Source organism: Nelumbo lutea, chromosome 4 (genome assembly GCF_056320005.1).
Source record: "Nelumbo lutea isolate HS-2025 chromosome 4, American lotus-T2T, whole genome shotgun sequence".
Taxonomy (NCBI): domain Eukaryota; kingdom Viridiplantae; phylum Streptophyta; class Magnoliopsida; order Proteales; family Nelumbonaceae; genus Nelumbo; species Nelumbo lutea.
The window spans coordinates 1545819-1561238 of record NC_142687.1 but is presented as its reverse complement, the minus strand read 5'-3'; the positions used below and the strand labels follow the sequence as shown (position 1 = coordinate 1561238).

The window sequence follows — 15420 nt, the reverse complement described above, 5'->3', positions numbered from 1 at the left end:
AGGTAGATCAGACAACTTAAATAAGTTGTGAATTCTTTAGTACTGAGAGTAGTAAGATAAAATCTACCATTGAACTGCCCCAGAAATAGAGATACTAATGAAAATTATGGATTGGTGGTGATCAAACCACTGAAAATTGACTGGCGCAACTCCATCCTTGGAAGCTTCTAAGTCCATCTTCAGCCAGTCCACAAAATTGAATCCTGTTTTACCATTCCATTTGTTTAATAGCATATCCTTTCTAACACTATTAGTATGACCAATCTCTCCTCTGATAGTGCCCCTCTACATGATCTAATCTTGATTTTCTTTAATATTATTAGATATGGTGTGGTGGGGGCTTAGTTTCATTGGTCAATGGGTCTACTTATATTGGATTTAATTTCAAAATATGACTAATTTGGAAAGTTTTAATCACATATTTTTTTGTTATTATTCTTTTTTGATAAATAACTCAATTTTTTTTGAAACTTTAGGTATTATATTTATAGTATTATATTTATTGATTTTCTATCTATCTATCTATCAAGTAAGCTTTATAGCTTGATTAGAAAACCAAGCAAATTACAAGGAAAAAGAGAGATAAACTCTCTTATCTCTCCCCTAGAAAATCAAACAAAACCAAAACAAACAAAATGTTACAATTGAACCCAGAAAATAGAGGCTTTATTCATCCCTTGCTTTGCTAGCCCATCACTGAAGAAATTGGCACTTCTTTTTATCCAAGACACCTTGACTATATACATATATATACCATGTCCCTGAGATTTGATAAAAGAAAGGTACATTAGCGGTTAATACATTGTAATTGGATAATTTATTAGGAATACGATGGAATGAAAGACCAAGGAAAGGAAGAAGAATGCACCAAAATGCAGGTGCTGCACCAAACGCTGGTGGTTGACTCTTGTTGTAAGTGAATGCAACGAAAAGACCCAGAAATAACAAATAATGAGACAAGTCATTTATTGGCATTTCATGCTCATTTCAAAATTTCTGCTTTCCCATCATCCGGTAACCACAGGATGATCCACAATCAAGGTGGCAGGATTCGAACCTATGGCCAGCCCGCCCACGATAGGCGAAGGCCCCCATTTCATAGCACCTGGGAAGAGCAAGTTTGATCGAGGATTGGAGAGGAGAGTGGAAGAAAAGGCTCCAGTAGAAGATCAAGACTGTAATCAGTCTTGAATCCTAATAGGTTTTAGGTTTGCAAAACAGAAGAAAAAGAGGGAGAAAGGAGAGAGAATAGAAGAGAAACAAAGAGAACACAAGTTGTTGAAAGGAGGGACAAATTCTTACTGACCTGCCGCCGCCACTCTCTTAATATTTATAGGTTATGTTTAATACATAATGGAAATGACACATCTGCCCTTGGTACTTACATAATAAATAAAGTAAATAAAAGCTGAAATAAATAACAAACTGACTCAAACTGACACTACTATAACTGAAACAAATAACTACACTGCTGTCCTACGAACACAGTGGGGACCACTGCAGTGGGGCCCACATCAGTGTTCTCTACAGCTCCGAATGGATTTAGGAGTCTTTGTGTGAGCCGTATGCGGTGAGAGTCGCACGTATGGTAACGAGGGGGGTTCGCATTTATACGTGTAGTGTGGTAGTTGGGACTACCCACCCTATTTGTTCCATGATCTATGGGTCTACTGAAGCTACCCACTTCAATCAATTAGCCAAGATTTTGACCGGATACGAAATAGGGGCTTTGCCACTTAGACTTTTCTTAGAATTAACATAGGCTCTCCTTCTCTTTTTATATCTTTCTCTTATAATATGAAATTGTCCCCTTTTTTTCCCATTATTTCATTTATCATATCCCAAACAAAGATATTCTCTTTGTGTCTCCAACTTGATTTACAAAATAAGGCTCCATCCCCCAGGTTATAGACTATGTAATGTTGCATTTATTCTACTCTTAATGTTTACTATTTTTCATGTCATAGTTGCTACTTCAGCTAAGAAACCAAGCTAATTCCAATAAAAATAAATAAAAACTGAGAAACAATCTAATTAAAATTTGCAGTGTTTTCAGTCTGCCTTTGACCCAGGAGACTCTAATAGGGCTGAACTTTTAGCAGCCCTACAAGGTATTCAAATTGCACATCAACTTGGAGTGGAAAATTTAATAATTGAAGGAGATTCTAAAGTTGTTGTAGGTTGGCTGGCTGATTCGGATTCGGGGGTTTGGTGCTACAGGAATCTCTTAAAGAAGGCCAAGTGGTTAACAAGAAACATGAACATTAGTTTATAATGGGTGGGAAGGTCGGCAAATGGCTTGGCTGATTGCCTTGCTAAACAAGGGGTTAACAGGGAAAATTTGTACTGGGATGCACTGTAATCTATTCTCTTTTCTTTAATCTGTAATTTTCTTTGAAGGAGAGGTTGCACCTCGTGCCTCTCCTTGGGATGCCTGTAATAGATTTCTTATCTTGTTAATAAAATCACCATTCAATTATCAAAAAAGAAAAAAAAAATCTGTCTTTGACCAAGGTAGTTCACTAGGTCCTATGTTTTTTATGGTTTTGACTGTTTCACCTCACTAACCATCTGGTTGAACAACCAAACTCACCACCATGCATGCTCTCTCATTAGGCACCTGAATACCAATTAATTGTATTAAAAGTGCTCCCTCTTTTCCTTCCTTAAGCAAACTTAAGCCTTATTTCTTTCAACTCTTTAAAAGCATAGCTTTTCATCATCATCATCATCAAAGTCTTATCCCAACCATATGGCATTGGCTACTAAAAACATGGTTTTTAATTAATGAAAAACACTAATTTCAGTTCTTACTTCCTCAATCCTAGGAGAACAAGACCATACCCTTTGCTACCACTATGTCTGTTGTTGCCCATAATTAAAAACCATTTGGAACCCATGCTTCCAGTCCTGCAAGTGGGTCCCATTTTTCAATGGTTTTCCTTAATATTCCTACAGTATTTTTCTTTGAAAAAACTTCCAAGTTAAAAAGAAATTGACAATCAAAACCATGTAGTCATAAAAGGCATGAAAAATAATGAAACAATATGATAAACATACAAATGAAGTTGGGACCAATACCTCTGTTAAGATCAAAATGAAGTCAGAAGCGGTCAACATGCCACAGAACTGTCTGTTGCAGTCATCCCAAATAGGTACAACGGAAAGTCCCTGCAAAAATTCCAGATAATACTAGATCTTGAAGAAAGAAGATAAAGCCTCATCAGAAAGCAAATAAAAATTAATAAACTTCATGGATGAATCTTGGTTGATTCTTGGCTGTTGTTGCATTGTACTTGAATCTTTCTTGAGTTTTTGCTACTTTTTTTAATATCTATATTCTTGATGCATATCATATATAAGATGGCTAGCTGAGGCTAGCCACTATACTTGTAACAGTTAAAAAAGTCATTACTCAGTGTTGGTTCCAGTTATCTGGGGTCTTGGGAGGGGTAGACTTGATACAAACCTAACCTCTGGCATTATTTTTCACAAAGTGATAGTGCTCAGACTCAAACCTGTTTTCTCACACTTAACAGTTACTGACCAGGAAAAATATTATGTATTGTTGATCATATTCTTGGTTAATCTTCATTCTTGAAAATCCCTTTAACATTATCTGCTTACATAGGCCTAATCAATTACTATAAGAAGAAAGAGTGAACTTTTCATCCCAAGCAAATTTCTTACACTCTAAACAACCCTAAAATTGTATAAAACCAAACCTAGGGCACATTTCACATCCTTACAATATCTATTGGATTAGACATGCATCAGTTGAATATCTACCTTAAATCTTAAGATTTTTCCCAATCATAGACATCCTTTAAACCCTCAATCATTTTTTCCCTCCTCGGGAGCACCTCATGGTTAACCTTCCTATCCTAGGATAACCACAAAATGTCTGTAACCTAATATTTGATTTCTCAAACTTTACATTGCTTTACCATCCAATCTATAGATTTCAGCCCATACCTTCCACTATTATTTAACCTTTGGATACTTCGATTTAGAGCTACCCATAATATAGAGATTTGAGATAAACCATAAGTTAGCCATGAAGGAGAGACTTCTCTCCCAGGCCTAGGAACAGATTGCCTTTGAGAACAGTGCATGAGGGCATATTGTTTCACTATCTTAATCATTTTTTTATAATTATTATAACAGTAGAATTTTATTAATATCACAGTAATGTTCCTAGGCCTAGGAACAGTCTTGTCATTCAGTTTGCACATTATACACTAGTTAGGGGAAATAAACCAGTTGGGTCCTCTTCTTTGTAACAAATCAAAGTATTAATGCTCCTTTGACTGGAACTTGGGGTTTAGGAGGAACCTTAGGGATTCGAGGTTCCCCAGGTCTATAACCTTTTGAATATTCTGGAGGGGGTGATGTTTTGTTTCACTAAAGGGAATGGACATTAGTTAGGGGAAATACATCAGTTGGGCCCTCTTCTTTGTAACATATTAAAAGTATTAATGCTCCTCTGACTGGAGCATGGGGTTAGGAGGAACCTTAGGCTCGGTTTGGAAGGAGTACAAATACAAATATGTACAGTGCAAAACCTTGTATTTTGCATTGTTTTGTGTCTATTTGTACTGCACATATTTGTATTTGTACTCTTTCCAAACTAAGTCTTAGGGATTCAAAGGCTCCCCAGGTCTCTAACCTTTTGAAATATTCTGGAGGGGGTGGTGTTTTATTTCATTAAAGGGGAAGGTAGGGTGTTGGGTCATAACCCTGTTTTTTTATTTCTTGTGCTTCTTTTTTCAATTCTCTAGTGGCTTCCAACCTCCCTCCTTTATCCTTTCCTGTGAAGGAAGTGTGGCGCATCCCTATCCCTCCTAAAGTTGCTGCTTTCCCTCCCAACCCCAAAAGGTTAGAGATAGGTTTACCTTTTAAAGTGGATAAAGTGTACAAAGAAGGGAATGGATTTTTCAGAGGAGCATCCCCTACCCAAATATCTTAACAAAATTTTACTTTATCGCCAAAGGAGAGATCATACCTGATATGATTAAGAAACAAAGGAAGTAGAACAACGAGAGTGGCAGACCTTTTAAACTCTAATTTCTTCCAACAATCAAAGAAGGGAAGGGTGATGTGGAGAACAACGAGAGCAGCTATTGTGTGAGCAGTTTGGGAAGAGAGAAATAACAGGATTTTCCAAGGGCAAGAAAAAACATTGCTTCAGCTTATAGGCGGCATCACCATCAAGGCGATACATTGGTTGAAAACTATGGATTTCTTCAAGGATTTTTCTGTAGATGACTTGCTTAGAGATTGGAACATAGTAGCAGGCTCCTCCATGTTATGTGCTTTAGGAGAACTCACCCCTAAAAGCTAGCGGTTAGAGGGAGGGAACCCAAACACATATATACCCCGTAACAGCATCCCATAACTACCAACATGGGACAAATGAATCGTAACATTCCACCATGCTCTGCAGTCCCGGCGCTCACGCAGACTGGCTTTGCACTAGTCCACCTAGTCCCAGCTGGACACTGCAATACCGACGTCACCACCTGTGCCGCATGATTGCAACTGGGAGGCATAGTGTAGGCTCTGATACCATTTGTTATATGCTTTAGGAGAACTCACCCCTAAAAGCTAGCTGTTAAGAGGGAGGGAACCCAAACACATATATACCCCACAACAGCATCCCATACTACCGATGTGGGATACCAACATTAGCATCCCATACTAACAACATGGGACAAATGGATCGTAACACTACATCCCTCCTATCTTTCATGAGGAGTGGACCCCTCCTTTACAGCTTTCTGTGAAATTGAACTTTGATGCCAGCTCTATGGGCAGCCCTGGTCCATCTGGAATTGGGGGTGTGTTTAGAGATATGGAAGGAAGAGTTTTGGCCCTATTGTCTGGCCCTATAGGGGTGGGTGACTCATTAAGAGCAGAAGTAATGGTGCTCCTTCAAGGGCTCAGATTGGCTAAACAGTTGGGTTTCCAACAGTTAGAAGGGGAGGGGGATTCAAAATTGGTCGTAGGATGGATGCAACAAATAATTTGTGTGCTTGGCCCCTAGACAGCATATAAGGGAAATAATGAACTTGACAAGGGAGATAGGAGTACAATTTAACTGGGTTAGGAGGTCAGCAAACGGGTTGGCTGATGTTTTAGCAAAGCAAGGGGTTAATAGGGAGACTTTGTTTTGGGCATGCTTGTATATTGACTATGTTATGAGGGGTCTCCTTTTTGGAAGGTGGCAGTTGAAATTCTATAATTCTCAAACTTCATGAAGGTTACAGTTTCCTATAAAAAACAAAGGATGTTGTGGATGGCTTTCCAAGGAGAAGCAAGATTGGTTCTTTGCAAGAATCCAACACCCAATCCATTGCCCATAACCCCATGAATACTCTCCACTACTTTGTCCAAAGCTTCTCATGTTCCACTGGAAATTTCCACAACCACATCCCAAGTAGGGCCAATTCCTTATTCCCAAATTTTGTTCCTCTTTCCTTCTACACACTTCCCATTTAACCAGATCGTCCTTACCAATGTTTTAAAAGCGCAAGGGCAATTTGTGCCTGAGGCGCAAGGCAAGGTGCACGCCTTTTTGAAGCAAGGTGCAAAAATACAAAAAATGTCAAAAAAAAAAATATTAAACATAATATTAATAAAAATATAAACTTAAATTTTAAAATAAATGTTTTAAAAAACCTATTATCTAAAATTAAAATGCATAAACATAACATGTAAAGCATATGTCAATTAAAATTTAGAAATAAAATCAAACATATAAAACATTTTCAAGCATGTAAAACCCACGATCTCTTTTTTTTTCAATTGCATTACTTTAAATAGCTAATGTGATGTAAAACAACTTGCATTCTTGATTCTACGAGCTGCCTTTGTACCAAGCCCCTTGAGGCAAGCCCAAAGAAGTCCATGTTAGGGTCTTAAATTCTTAATCCTTACACAAAAAATGATTTTATAATTTTAAATGCCTTTTAAGAAGATATTTTATTAGGATGAATGAATAAACAACACTATGCTCTGGCTAGGTTCAAAAAAGAACAAAAAACGCAAAAAAAAAGGCACACGCCTGGGTTGAAAAACAAGGCACACTAGGCGCTCGCCTTTTGAAAGTGCTGAACCTAGGGCCTAGGCAAGGCGCGCATAACTTAAAATGCACCCCGCTTGGAGTGCCTAGGCATTCTTGAGACATGCCTTTTTAAATCACTGGTCCTTACTCTCCCTAGGGTCCTAAAGGAAGTCTCTCATTATCCTCCCAATCCTATTGATAACTACTTGTGGCATTCTAAACACCAAGAGATAATACATAGGGAGTTTAGCTAAGGTAGACTTAATTAGAGTAATTCTCCCTCCAAAAAGATGTAGTTCCTTTTCCAAACTGCCAATTTCTTTTCAAATTTCTTGATCACTGGAACTTAAATGCTATTAGATCTAGAGTTTGCACCTAATGGGAGACCAAGATACTTCATTGGCCACCCACAAGAAACACATCCTAACAATGCTGCTCTAGACTCTACTTCCTCTTTTCCCAGATTTATCCCTACCACCATGCTCTTGCCCCAATTAACTTTTAGAATTGAGTCATTTGACACATTCTCAAAGAGTCTCACCAATAGCCTTAGGTTTTTCCACCCAACATCTATTCTCCCCACCACAAAAAAATGATTATGTCGTAAGCAAATTTTAAGTGGCTAAGCACCTCCCCTTCTCTTCCCACTCTCCAACCCTTCTTCACCAATTACATCCCATCAGCCCTTGATATTAGTCTCATAAAACATCTGCAATAAGAATAAAGGAAGATAAAGGATTGTTGCCTCAAGCCCCTAATAACCCCAAAGAAGTCTTTCACAGCTCCATTCACAATGATTGAATAATGACAAGTTTGCAATCATCCACGCTATTACCCAACCTTTGCACCCATTGATTATTCACTTGACAATTTCTAGTCAGCCATTTAATCTTCTTGAGTTCATGCCTATAGGATATTAGGACCACAAAGCTTTCTCCTTATTCAGCATCCATCCAATTACAACGTCAGAATCACCTTCACTGAGAAAACGGCCATTACATGTCCCTTCTCATCTCTAAATACTCCTCCCACTCCTGATGATCCAAAAATCCAAGGCTGCAGCCATCAAAGTTAAGTTTTATTAATCCCCACTCTGGTGGTAGCCATTCCTTTTGAATCATCACCCTTTTTAAGGGTACATCCAGCTACAAACCCCAATTCCTTATTATGTCTTCTTTGGAGTAAGATGAGAAACCCTCCAATGGTTTAACCCAATAAGTCTTGTGACATTTTTTATACTACTAGGCTACATTTGAATAATTGCATTCTTTTTAACTCTTAATGATTAAGATAGTGAAATCATTTATCATTAAAAAGAATGCAATTATTCAAAAGTAGCCTACTAGTCTCATGAAATTTTACAACAGTATTAGCATCATACATTGCTAATATGGTATATTTAGCACATCATAATAGTTGATATGCTTGGATGTTATTGTACATATTTGAGACACTTTAGCAACTGAAACCTTGAATACTGCCATTCAGGTCATAGAAGACCCAAGCTGACTTAAGGAGAATAATCTCTGCATGGAAATTTTTGCTCAACTTTAAAAACCAAATGAAATATCAGCTGGAAAATCAAGGGTGCATTGAAATATCTCAATTTCCTTAATCGATACAGAGAGAGAGTAGAAGCTCAAAAAGAGCATGCCTACCTGTTCATACATGATATGAAATGCTTGTTTAACAGGCAATATGAGATCCAAGGCAACAACCTGAAAGTTATCCAGTAATTCTAATCAGAAAAAAACAATGAGCTTCTAAATATAGAAATCACACAGGAATTTTTATAGCTCAAAAAGAAGTTGTGAAGGAATGCAAACCTTGCCCGACATAGGAAGCAATTCATATGTTGTATATCTTGACAATAGTATGGAAAGACGGCGACGGAAAGCATCTATATCACCATCTAAAATCTGTGAGACTGGTTCCTGGTGCATGCCACCTGACAATGAAGCCTGGTTGGTATAACAGGAATAAACAACATGTATGCTATTAAAATGCATGAAAAGGATTAATGAGATGCCTTCAGTAGGAAATAGAAAAAGAAAATAGAAATAAATAATTAGCCATGAAATAATTTATAAACTAACCGGGTGCTGAAAGATGCCATTATCAACATCCATGCCAGATTTAGGAGCCTCATTATGTAAAATTGAAGGGGCAAACTCCAGTTCCTTCACAAATATAATATTATTCACTGCCCCATACTCATCAGTAACGCAAGGCTCCTGCTCATTGAACCGCCATACACCATCAACCAAGAATTTGTACTGCAAAAGGAAATTTATCACCATATAAAATTAAATAATTATCCAGAATATGGAAGTAAATAATTTCTTCATGTTCTCATCATTACATGTTCTCATCATTATCCCCCCTAGGCAATAAATAAATAAATAAAGTTGAATGCACAGAGAAAAGAACTGATAGTATCTCCATATCTGACACTTCATTTTGGTTTAAATGCTGAGAGATTGTTGTACTTAGCTGGTTTTCAGCATAATTGTCCTTATTCTATTTGCACTATTTATGTATTAATTGACTAATCATATTTAGGAGATGTCCCATGGTGCTTGCTGTTTGCTGATTACATAGTATTGAAAGATGAAACTAAGAAGGATTGAATGTAAAATTAGATTTATCAACAAGTGCCCTAAATCAATAGGTTTTACAATAAAAACAAACAGAACATATGCAATGTAAATTTAATAATAATAGGAGTGGAAATTTAGGTACACTTAGGATTGAAGACCAAGAGATGACAAGGTGGAGATTGAGGAGGATGTTACCCATGTCCCATAGAAGTCTTACATAATATGAGAATATCACTTAGGTTAAAAGAAATTTTTCATAAATAGTTACAAGAACAATAATCATAGTTGCTACTCATAAAAAAAATAATAATCATAGTTGTCAGGGCAATGCCTAGGCAACTAAGCAACTTCTTGTCTTTTTTTTTTATCAGCTAGAGAAATTCATTAAATTCCTTGCAGCACCATGTGAAAATTTTATGAGACACGCTTAGGCAACAAGGCAGGACCTAGAACCTGTTATAAATTACAATAGAACCTGTTATTTTTCTATCCTTGCTATATTGGTTCGTTTTACTTGTTACAATAGGACCTGGTATACATAATCATATTTTTTATTTTGCGAGATAACAAAATAGTTGTGAGTTGTCTTGTAGGGTTTTTCATAGCACAATTAAGAGGCAAGACTACAGGAGCTCTTGAGACTTAGAGTTGGTTCATTCCTCACTCTCAGTCTCTCATACCTGCAGCTGCAAGTGCAAGAACTGAACAGACCAGGCCAGGTATGTTTCTTTTTCTCTTTGTGTTGGTTTAAAACAGGAGCTACACTCCAATTTTCCTTCCACTTTTTACTATCTTTTCCCCAAACTTTTTGAATGGTATTATTGGAATGAAACAGGGTCTCCACCCCCTTCTTTTTTTCTGCAGTTTCCTGCAGGGGCTCCACTATACTTGAAGCAGCACTGGACAATGCCTAGTTAGGGTTTATAGAAATTTGTAGGTTTTTATTTTAAAGATTTTTTTTGATAATTGGTTTTTTGCTTTTTTTATTATTTTAAAGATTTCATCTCCTGGGCAATGCCTAGGTGTCCACCTAGGCTTCTGGGCACCCTGTGGAAACTTAGCCTTGTCTAGGCACCTTGAAAACTATGACAGTAATGTTGTATAGAGTAGAGTATTGGGCAGTCAAATAACACTAATGTCCAAAGTGTGGCAAAAATACCAAATGCTAGGATGGATGAGTGGAAAAAATAGAAAGAATAAGATCAGGAATGTACTTACTTGAAAGAACAGAGGAATAACATTAAAAAAAAAAAAAAGAACCTAAAAGTAGCCCCAATAGGAAATAAAATAATGGAAAGTAGATGAAGATGCTTTTGTCATGTGCAATGAAGACCATTTAATAGCACCAGTAAGAAGAAGGGATCTTTAGTTGAAGAGGCTAATAAGATAGCTAGGAGTAGAACAAGATGACATGGGTTGAAGTAGTAGAAATGATTTAATGGTCCATAATTTAACAATGGATATGGCACTGAACAAAAGGCAATGGTGGAACATGATTCATGTAGCCAACACCATATACTTAGGGACAGGACTTGGGTGATAATGATGATGATGCTTTTGGCATAACCATGTAAAATAGCTAAAGGAATAGTTTTCTCATGAACACTGGTGGATTTATAACAATGTCTACTTTATATTTGGTCAAGAAAGCCATAAAAAAGTATTTCAAGCTTCAAAGTTTTGTTATTAGTAAAAATTACTTAAATGTTAATTAGATATTTGGAAAGCTTCTCTGGTAGCATCAAAGCCCATTGGGTATGTTAACATGGAATATATTTCAGCCACAAGGTTGAACAAATATAAATGACCATATTAGCTTCACTGTTTCCAATCATGCTTGAAAGGAGTGGAGTAGGGCAAATGAAACTGTTCTTAGAGCCTTTCCTTCCTGGATAATTTTCACATATGTATCCTATATTTTCTATTTCTTTGGATCTTTGTTTCTGCTTGCTTTGGTGCATATATATCTTTCATCTAGCCTGTCCTTTTCATTAATAAAGTAATAACAGTTTCCAATTTTTAATATAAAAGGCAAATACCCACTTTTGTTATGGGCAACATTAAGATAGATGGTATTAACATATAAAGATACACAGGAGTAAGTACAGATTACCAAGCTATGGACTCAATACAAAAAATAAGATGCCAGGTATATTTAAGGCTCACATGCAGGGTGCCATTCACAAGGAGCTTTACTGTTTTAAAGTATTATATTGAAGGAATTTAAATACACAAACTTTGATGGTTGTAGAATCGGAAAACCAGGCCTATCTGGTATTGAGGGAGACTTTAGAGATGTAGGTAATATACTACACAGCCTACGCCTATACCCAGAACCAATTAGTTATGAGAGTTCAACAAGAGCTGATTTACTGACTGCTCTGCATGGTCTAAGACTAGCAAAAACTATGCAATGGAAAAACTTGGAGGTGGTTTATTCATCAAAAAAAAAACTTGGAGGTGGAAAGTGACTACAAAACAATCAAAGGATGGCTAAGAAAAGAAAGGGAGACTAGCTCATGGATCTATGAAGCATTTTAAGGGAAACAAAACAACTGACAGAAGAATAAGAATCTACTATAAGTGTACAAAAAGGGCTGCCAACAGCTTGACAGATGGTTTGGTCCAACAAAGGACTTTACAACATGTGTATTTTGGGTGACTAGTTGAACTAGGCTAAAATGATGGGGTGTTTCTGACGCCACTATGTACATAACTACATATCATTATTTTAAAGCAATTATTAAATATTTACAGTTGATCGTAAAAATAAAACTTTACTATCTCTAAAAAAATGCTACCCTGGTCCCTAGGACCATTATGAGACCAAGGTATTCATAATGTGATCCAATCTTGAAAAGGGATTATATATCAAAAAATCCAGATTATATGATTGGCCAGGGGCCAGGGCTCAACATAGTCCTAGAGACTGACCCAGTATGACTGATATTTTAAACCAAACACTTTATGTAAATACTGGGTCTATTAAGACAGGACTTAACTTTTAAACAGCATTGTTGACAAATATGGAGCAATTATGTGTGGGTACAAATATTTCCTACTGTCACACTTATTAGCTTATCACATTGTCTGGTTAAAGAAGGAAAGCATAGCTTAAATTCCCTTTTGTTCTGAATATATTGCAGTTCAGACTAAACTCATTAAAGATTTAAAGGTTTAGCAGGGAAAAAGAAGGGAAATATTTAGCATAACAAGGGAGGTGGGTGTTTGTTTTAAGTGGGTAAGGAGATCAGCAAATGGTTTAGCCGATGTGTTTGCAAAACAAGGGACTGTAAGGGAGGGTCTTTACTGGGCAGTGCTGTATATGATGTTTATTGGATCAACCTCTTCTAATAGGGGTTGACTTCTGTATTTCAATTTTAATTTATCTTTAATGAAGTTACCATTTCTGATAAAAAAAAAAGTAGGGAATCCGAGTAAGATGGAAAAGAGGTTTAGAGATTCAAAACCCCAAGTGGCAATATCCCTTATACTGCTTCAGAACCTTGATCTTCCTCAATAACCTATCTTCTCTTAGTGTCCTTTGATTGCTTACTTATACCATGCCCCTGGTGTACAAGCACCTTTAGTTCACTCAAATTGACTACTACCATCTTTTTTTTCTTTTTCCTTTTCGTTTCTTTGTGGGCAAATGATTCAAACCTTCACCTTCATAAACTCTATCACCCTACTTAAGCTATTTATTGGTCATGAAACGCTCATAGTTTATAGGCTCTCCAAAGTAAAATTTTTTTTCATTGGAATCCACGAAAGGTTCCTAATTATGCAATTAATCTAGTAGATTTATTTTACAGATAGTTCAAAGTAATAGTCTATTGTCCATGGAATATTTCCTTATTGTGCACCTAAACTACTAAATCTGTATTGCAAGCGCTTCAAGTTAACTTTTCCTCCGGTTTGTCATACACGGATAGTTTCACCAAAAAATCTCCCTTATCTCGAATGATTCCATGCTCAAGCAAAACTGAGCAGAAGAGAAACGAACAGAGAATTACATTCTACACTGAAATCGGATGCAACATACCTGATGATACCCGGGCGTTAGATCCCAAATTGCCTGGAAAACCGTTCCAGAATTCTCCATGAGAGTCATACGAATATGCTCAGTCCACCTGATCATATAACTGGACGTAGATAACAGAAAGCAACACAACTTTCCAGGCAAAAGAGATCAACGTCTGCTTAAAAATCATCAAACAACATGGGAAAAAAATTACCTTGTGAAAGATCCGGTAAGGAAGACATGTTGACCACCATATGGCCATTCAAATATTGTCAGAACCATCGCTACGAAAATTTAATGCTTCCGATACCAACTAATTACATCGAAAATCCGAAACGGATAAAAAAAAAAAAAAAAAAGATATTGGCAATTCAACGAGGTCGATAGTCGAATCAGGGGACTCTCCCACTGTTGGAGTACCCCACGGTACACAAACCTAACGATTACGGCACCCAAGATCCGAATTGCAGAAACCCAGAACTAACAAACAAGCCTATTGAACTTTGACAAACGGATTAAAAGCCCTAGCAGAAACGACAGCCTCACTCAATTTCACGTTGGACACTACTGGTGGCGAATATGAAAATCCCTGGCGATTGTAAAGGTAAACCCATAAATCCTCTATTTTGCAATGGGAGGAAAAGAAGTTTCCCAGTTGCAGAATGAGATTCTCTTTATAGTCGCTTTACCTCGCCCGCCCTTTTTCCCCCCAAGACAAAAGGCGGATGCGGCGTACGTCAGACGATGCCCGAAAATCCAGCAATGCACCTGAGTTTAAAGTAAATGAGAGCTAGAAGAAGTGAGTGGAGCTGGATATCCGACACCATGGGCGGCGGAGGGAACAACCTCACTCCATTGCTTCTCCCTCCGAAAGATTACCGGAAATTATTAAATATTAACCCGTTTGGGGTTTGGGTGGTTTAGGTACCCTCGCAAATTCTGTTTCTAAATTCGCTTTATTCTCTTTGCCATTTTTGCTCGACCTTTCCTTGGACGAATGCTGCTGCAGCGCTGCTGAGTGCTGGCGTGAAAAGAATTTCTATATGAATTATGAAACGATACTCTTTATTTTATTCTTCGCCGGTTTGCCCTGATACTAATAGACCTTGCCGGACCCATGAAAGATACAATATAACATATGATAAGAGAGCAAGACAAAATTGAATATATGTGGAATAAAGCCAGCGCAACTTTTTCCTAAAAACTTTGTTCTATTTATTTCGCTTTCGCCATTTCTCGCAGCACCTGACATTCAACTTGTTTAATATAGATGCAATAATGTTTCACTCAATTCCAATTATAACGTCAATGTTGGTTTATACATATCACGCTTTTCAAAACCGGATTGGATCAGACGGTCTGACTGGAAAATTTGGGAACTGGTATATTATTTTTCAAACTCGTTTTTTTTCTTAAAATTGTTGATTTTGATCAATAAATCATTGAATCGGCTGTTTTTTTAATTTTTTTGTTAGAATGGGCCGATCGTTCGGATCGAATGGTCAGACCATTCGGATCAAACGGTCAGGTTGTTCGAACCGATAACGAACCCCTGACCAATTTGATCACCGGTTCGATTTTAAAAACCACGCTACATATAACCCTCAAAAAGAAAAAAAAAAGGTTGTTTCATAATTTGTAAGTTACATATATATATATATATATATATATATATATATATATATATATATATATATATATATATATATATATGTGTGTGTGTGTGTATG

At 36.9% G+C, this 15420-nt stretch overlaps 1 protein-coding gene across 4 annotated transcripts in view; it reads right to left on the bottom strand.

Annotated features, from left to right (window-relative positions):
• The window catches only part of LOC148853321 (sucrose nonfermenting 4-like protein), a 47732-nt gene extending 32904 nt beyond the window's left edge, over positions 1-14828 (bottom strand). The window contains exons 1-6 of one of the 4 annotated variants that reach the window (XM_088983386.1): positions 14619-14828; positions 13712-13865; positions 9163-9342; positions 8893-9027; positions 8725-8784; positions 3082-3171 (exon numbers count right to left, since the gene is read on the bottom strand). In XM_088983386.1, the coding sequence (XP_088839512.1) occupies positions 3082-3171; positions 8725-8784; positions 8893-9027; positions 9163-9342; positions 13712-13807 (561 nt within the window). In that variant the 5' untranslated portion in view covers positions 13808-13865; positions 14619-14828. Of the gene's footprint in view, positions 1-3081; positions 3172-8724; positions 8785-8892; positions 9028-9162; positions 9343-13711; positions 13866-13904 lie in introns of all 4 variants that reach the window. The other 3 variants (XM_088983383.1, XM_088983384.1, XM_088983382.1) reach the window with 3 other exon arrangements.
• Between the last annotated feature and the right edge of the window lie 592 nt (positions 14829-15420).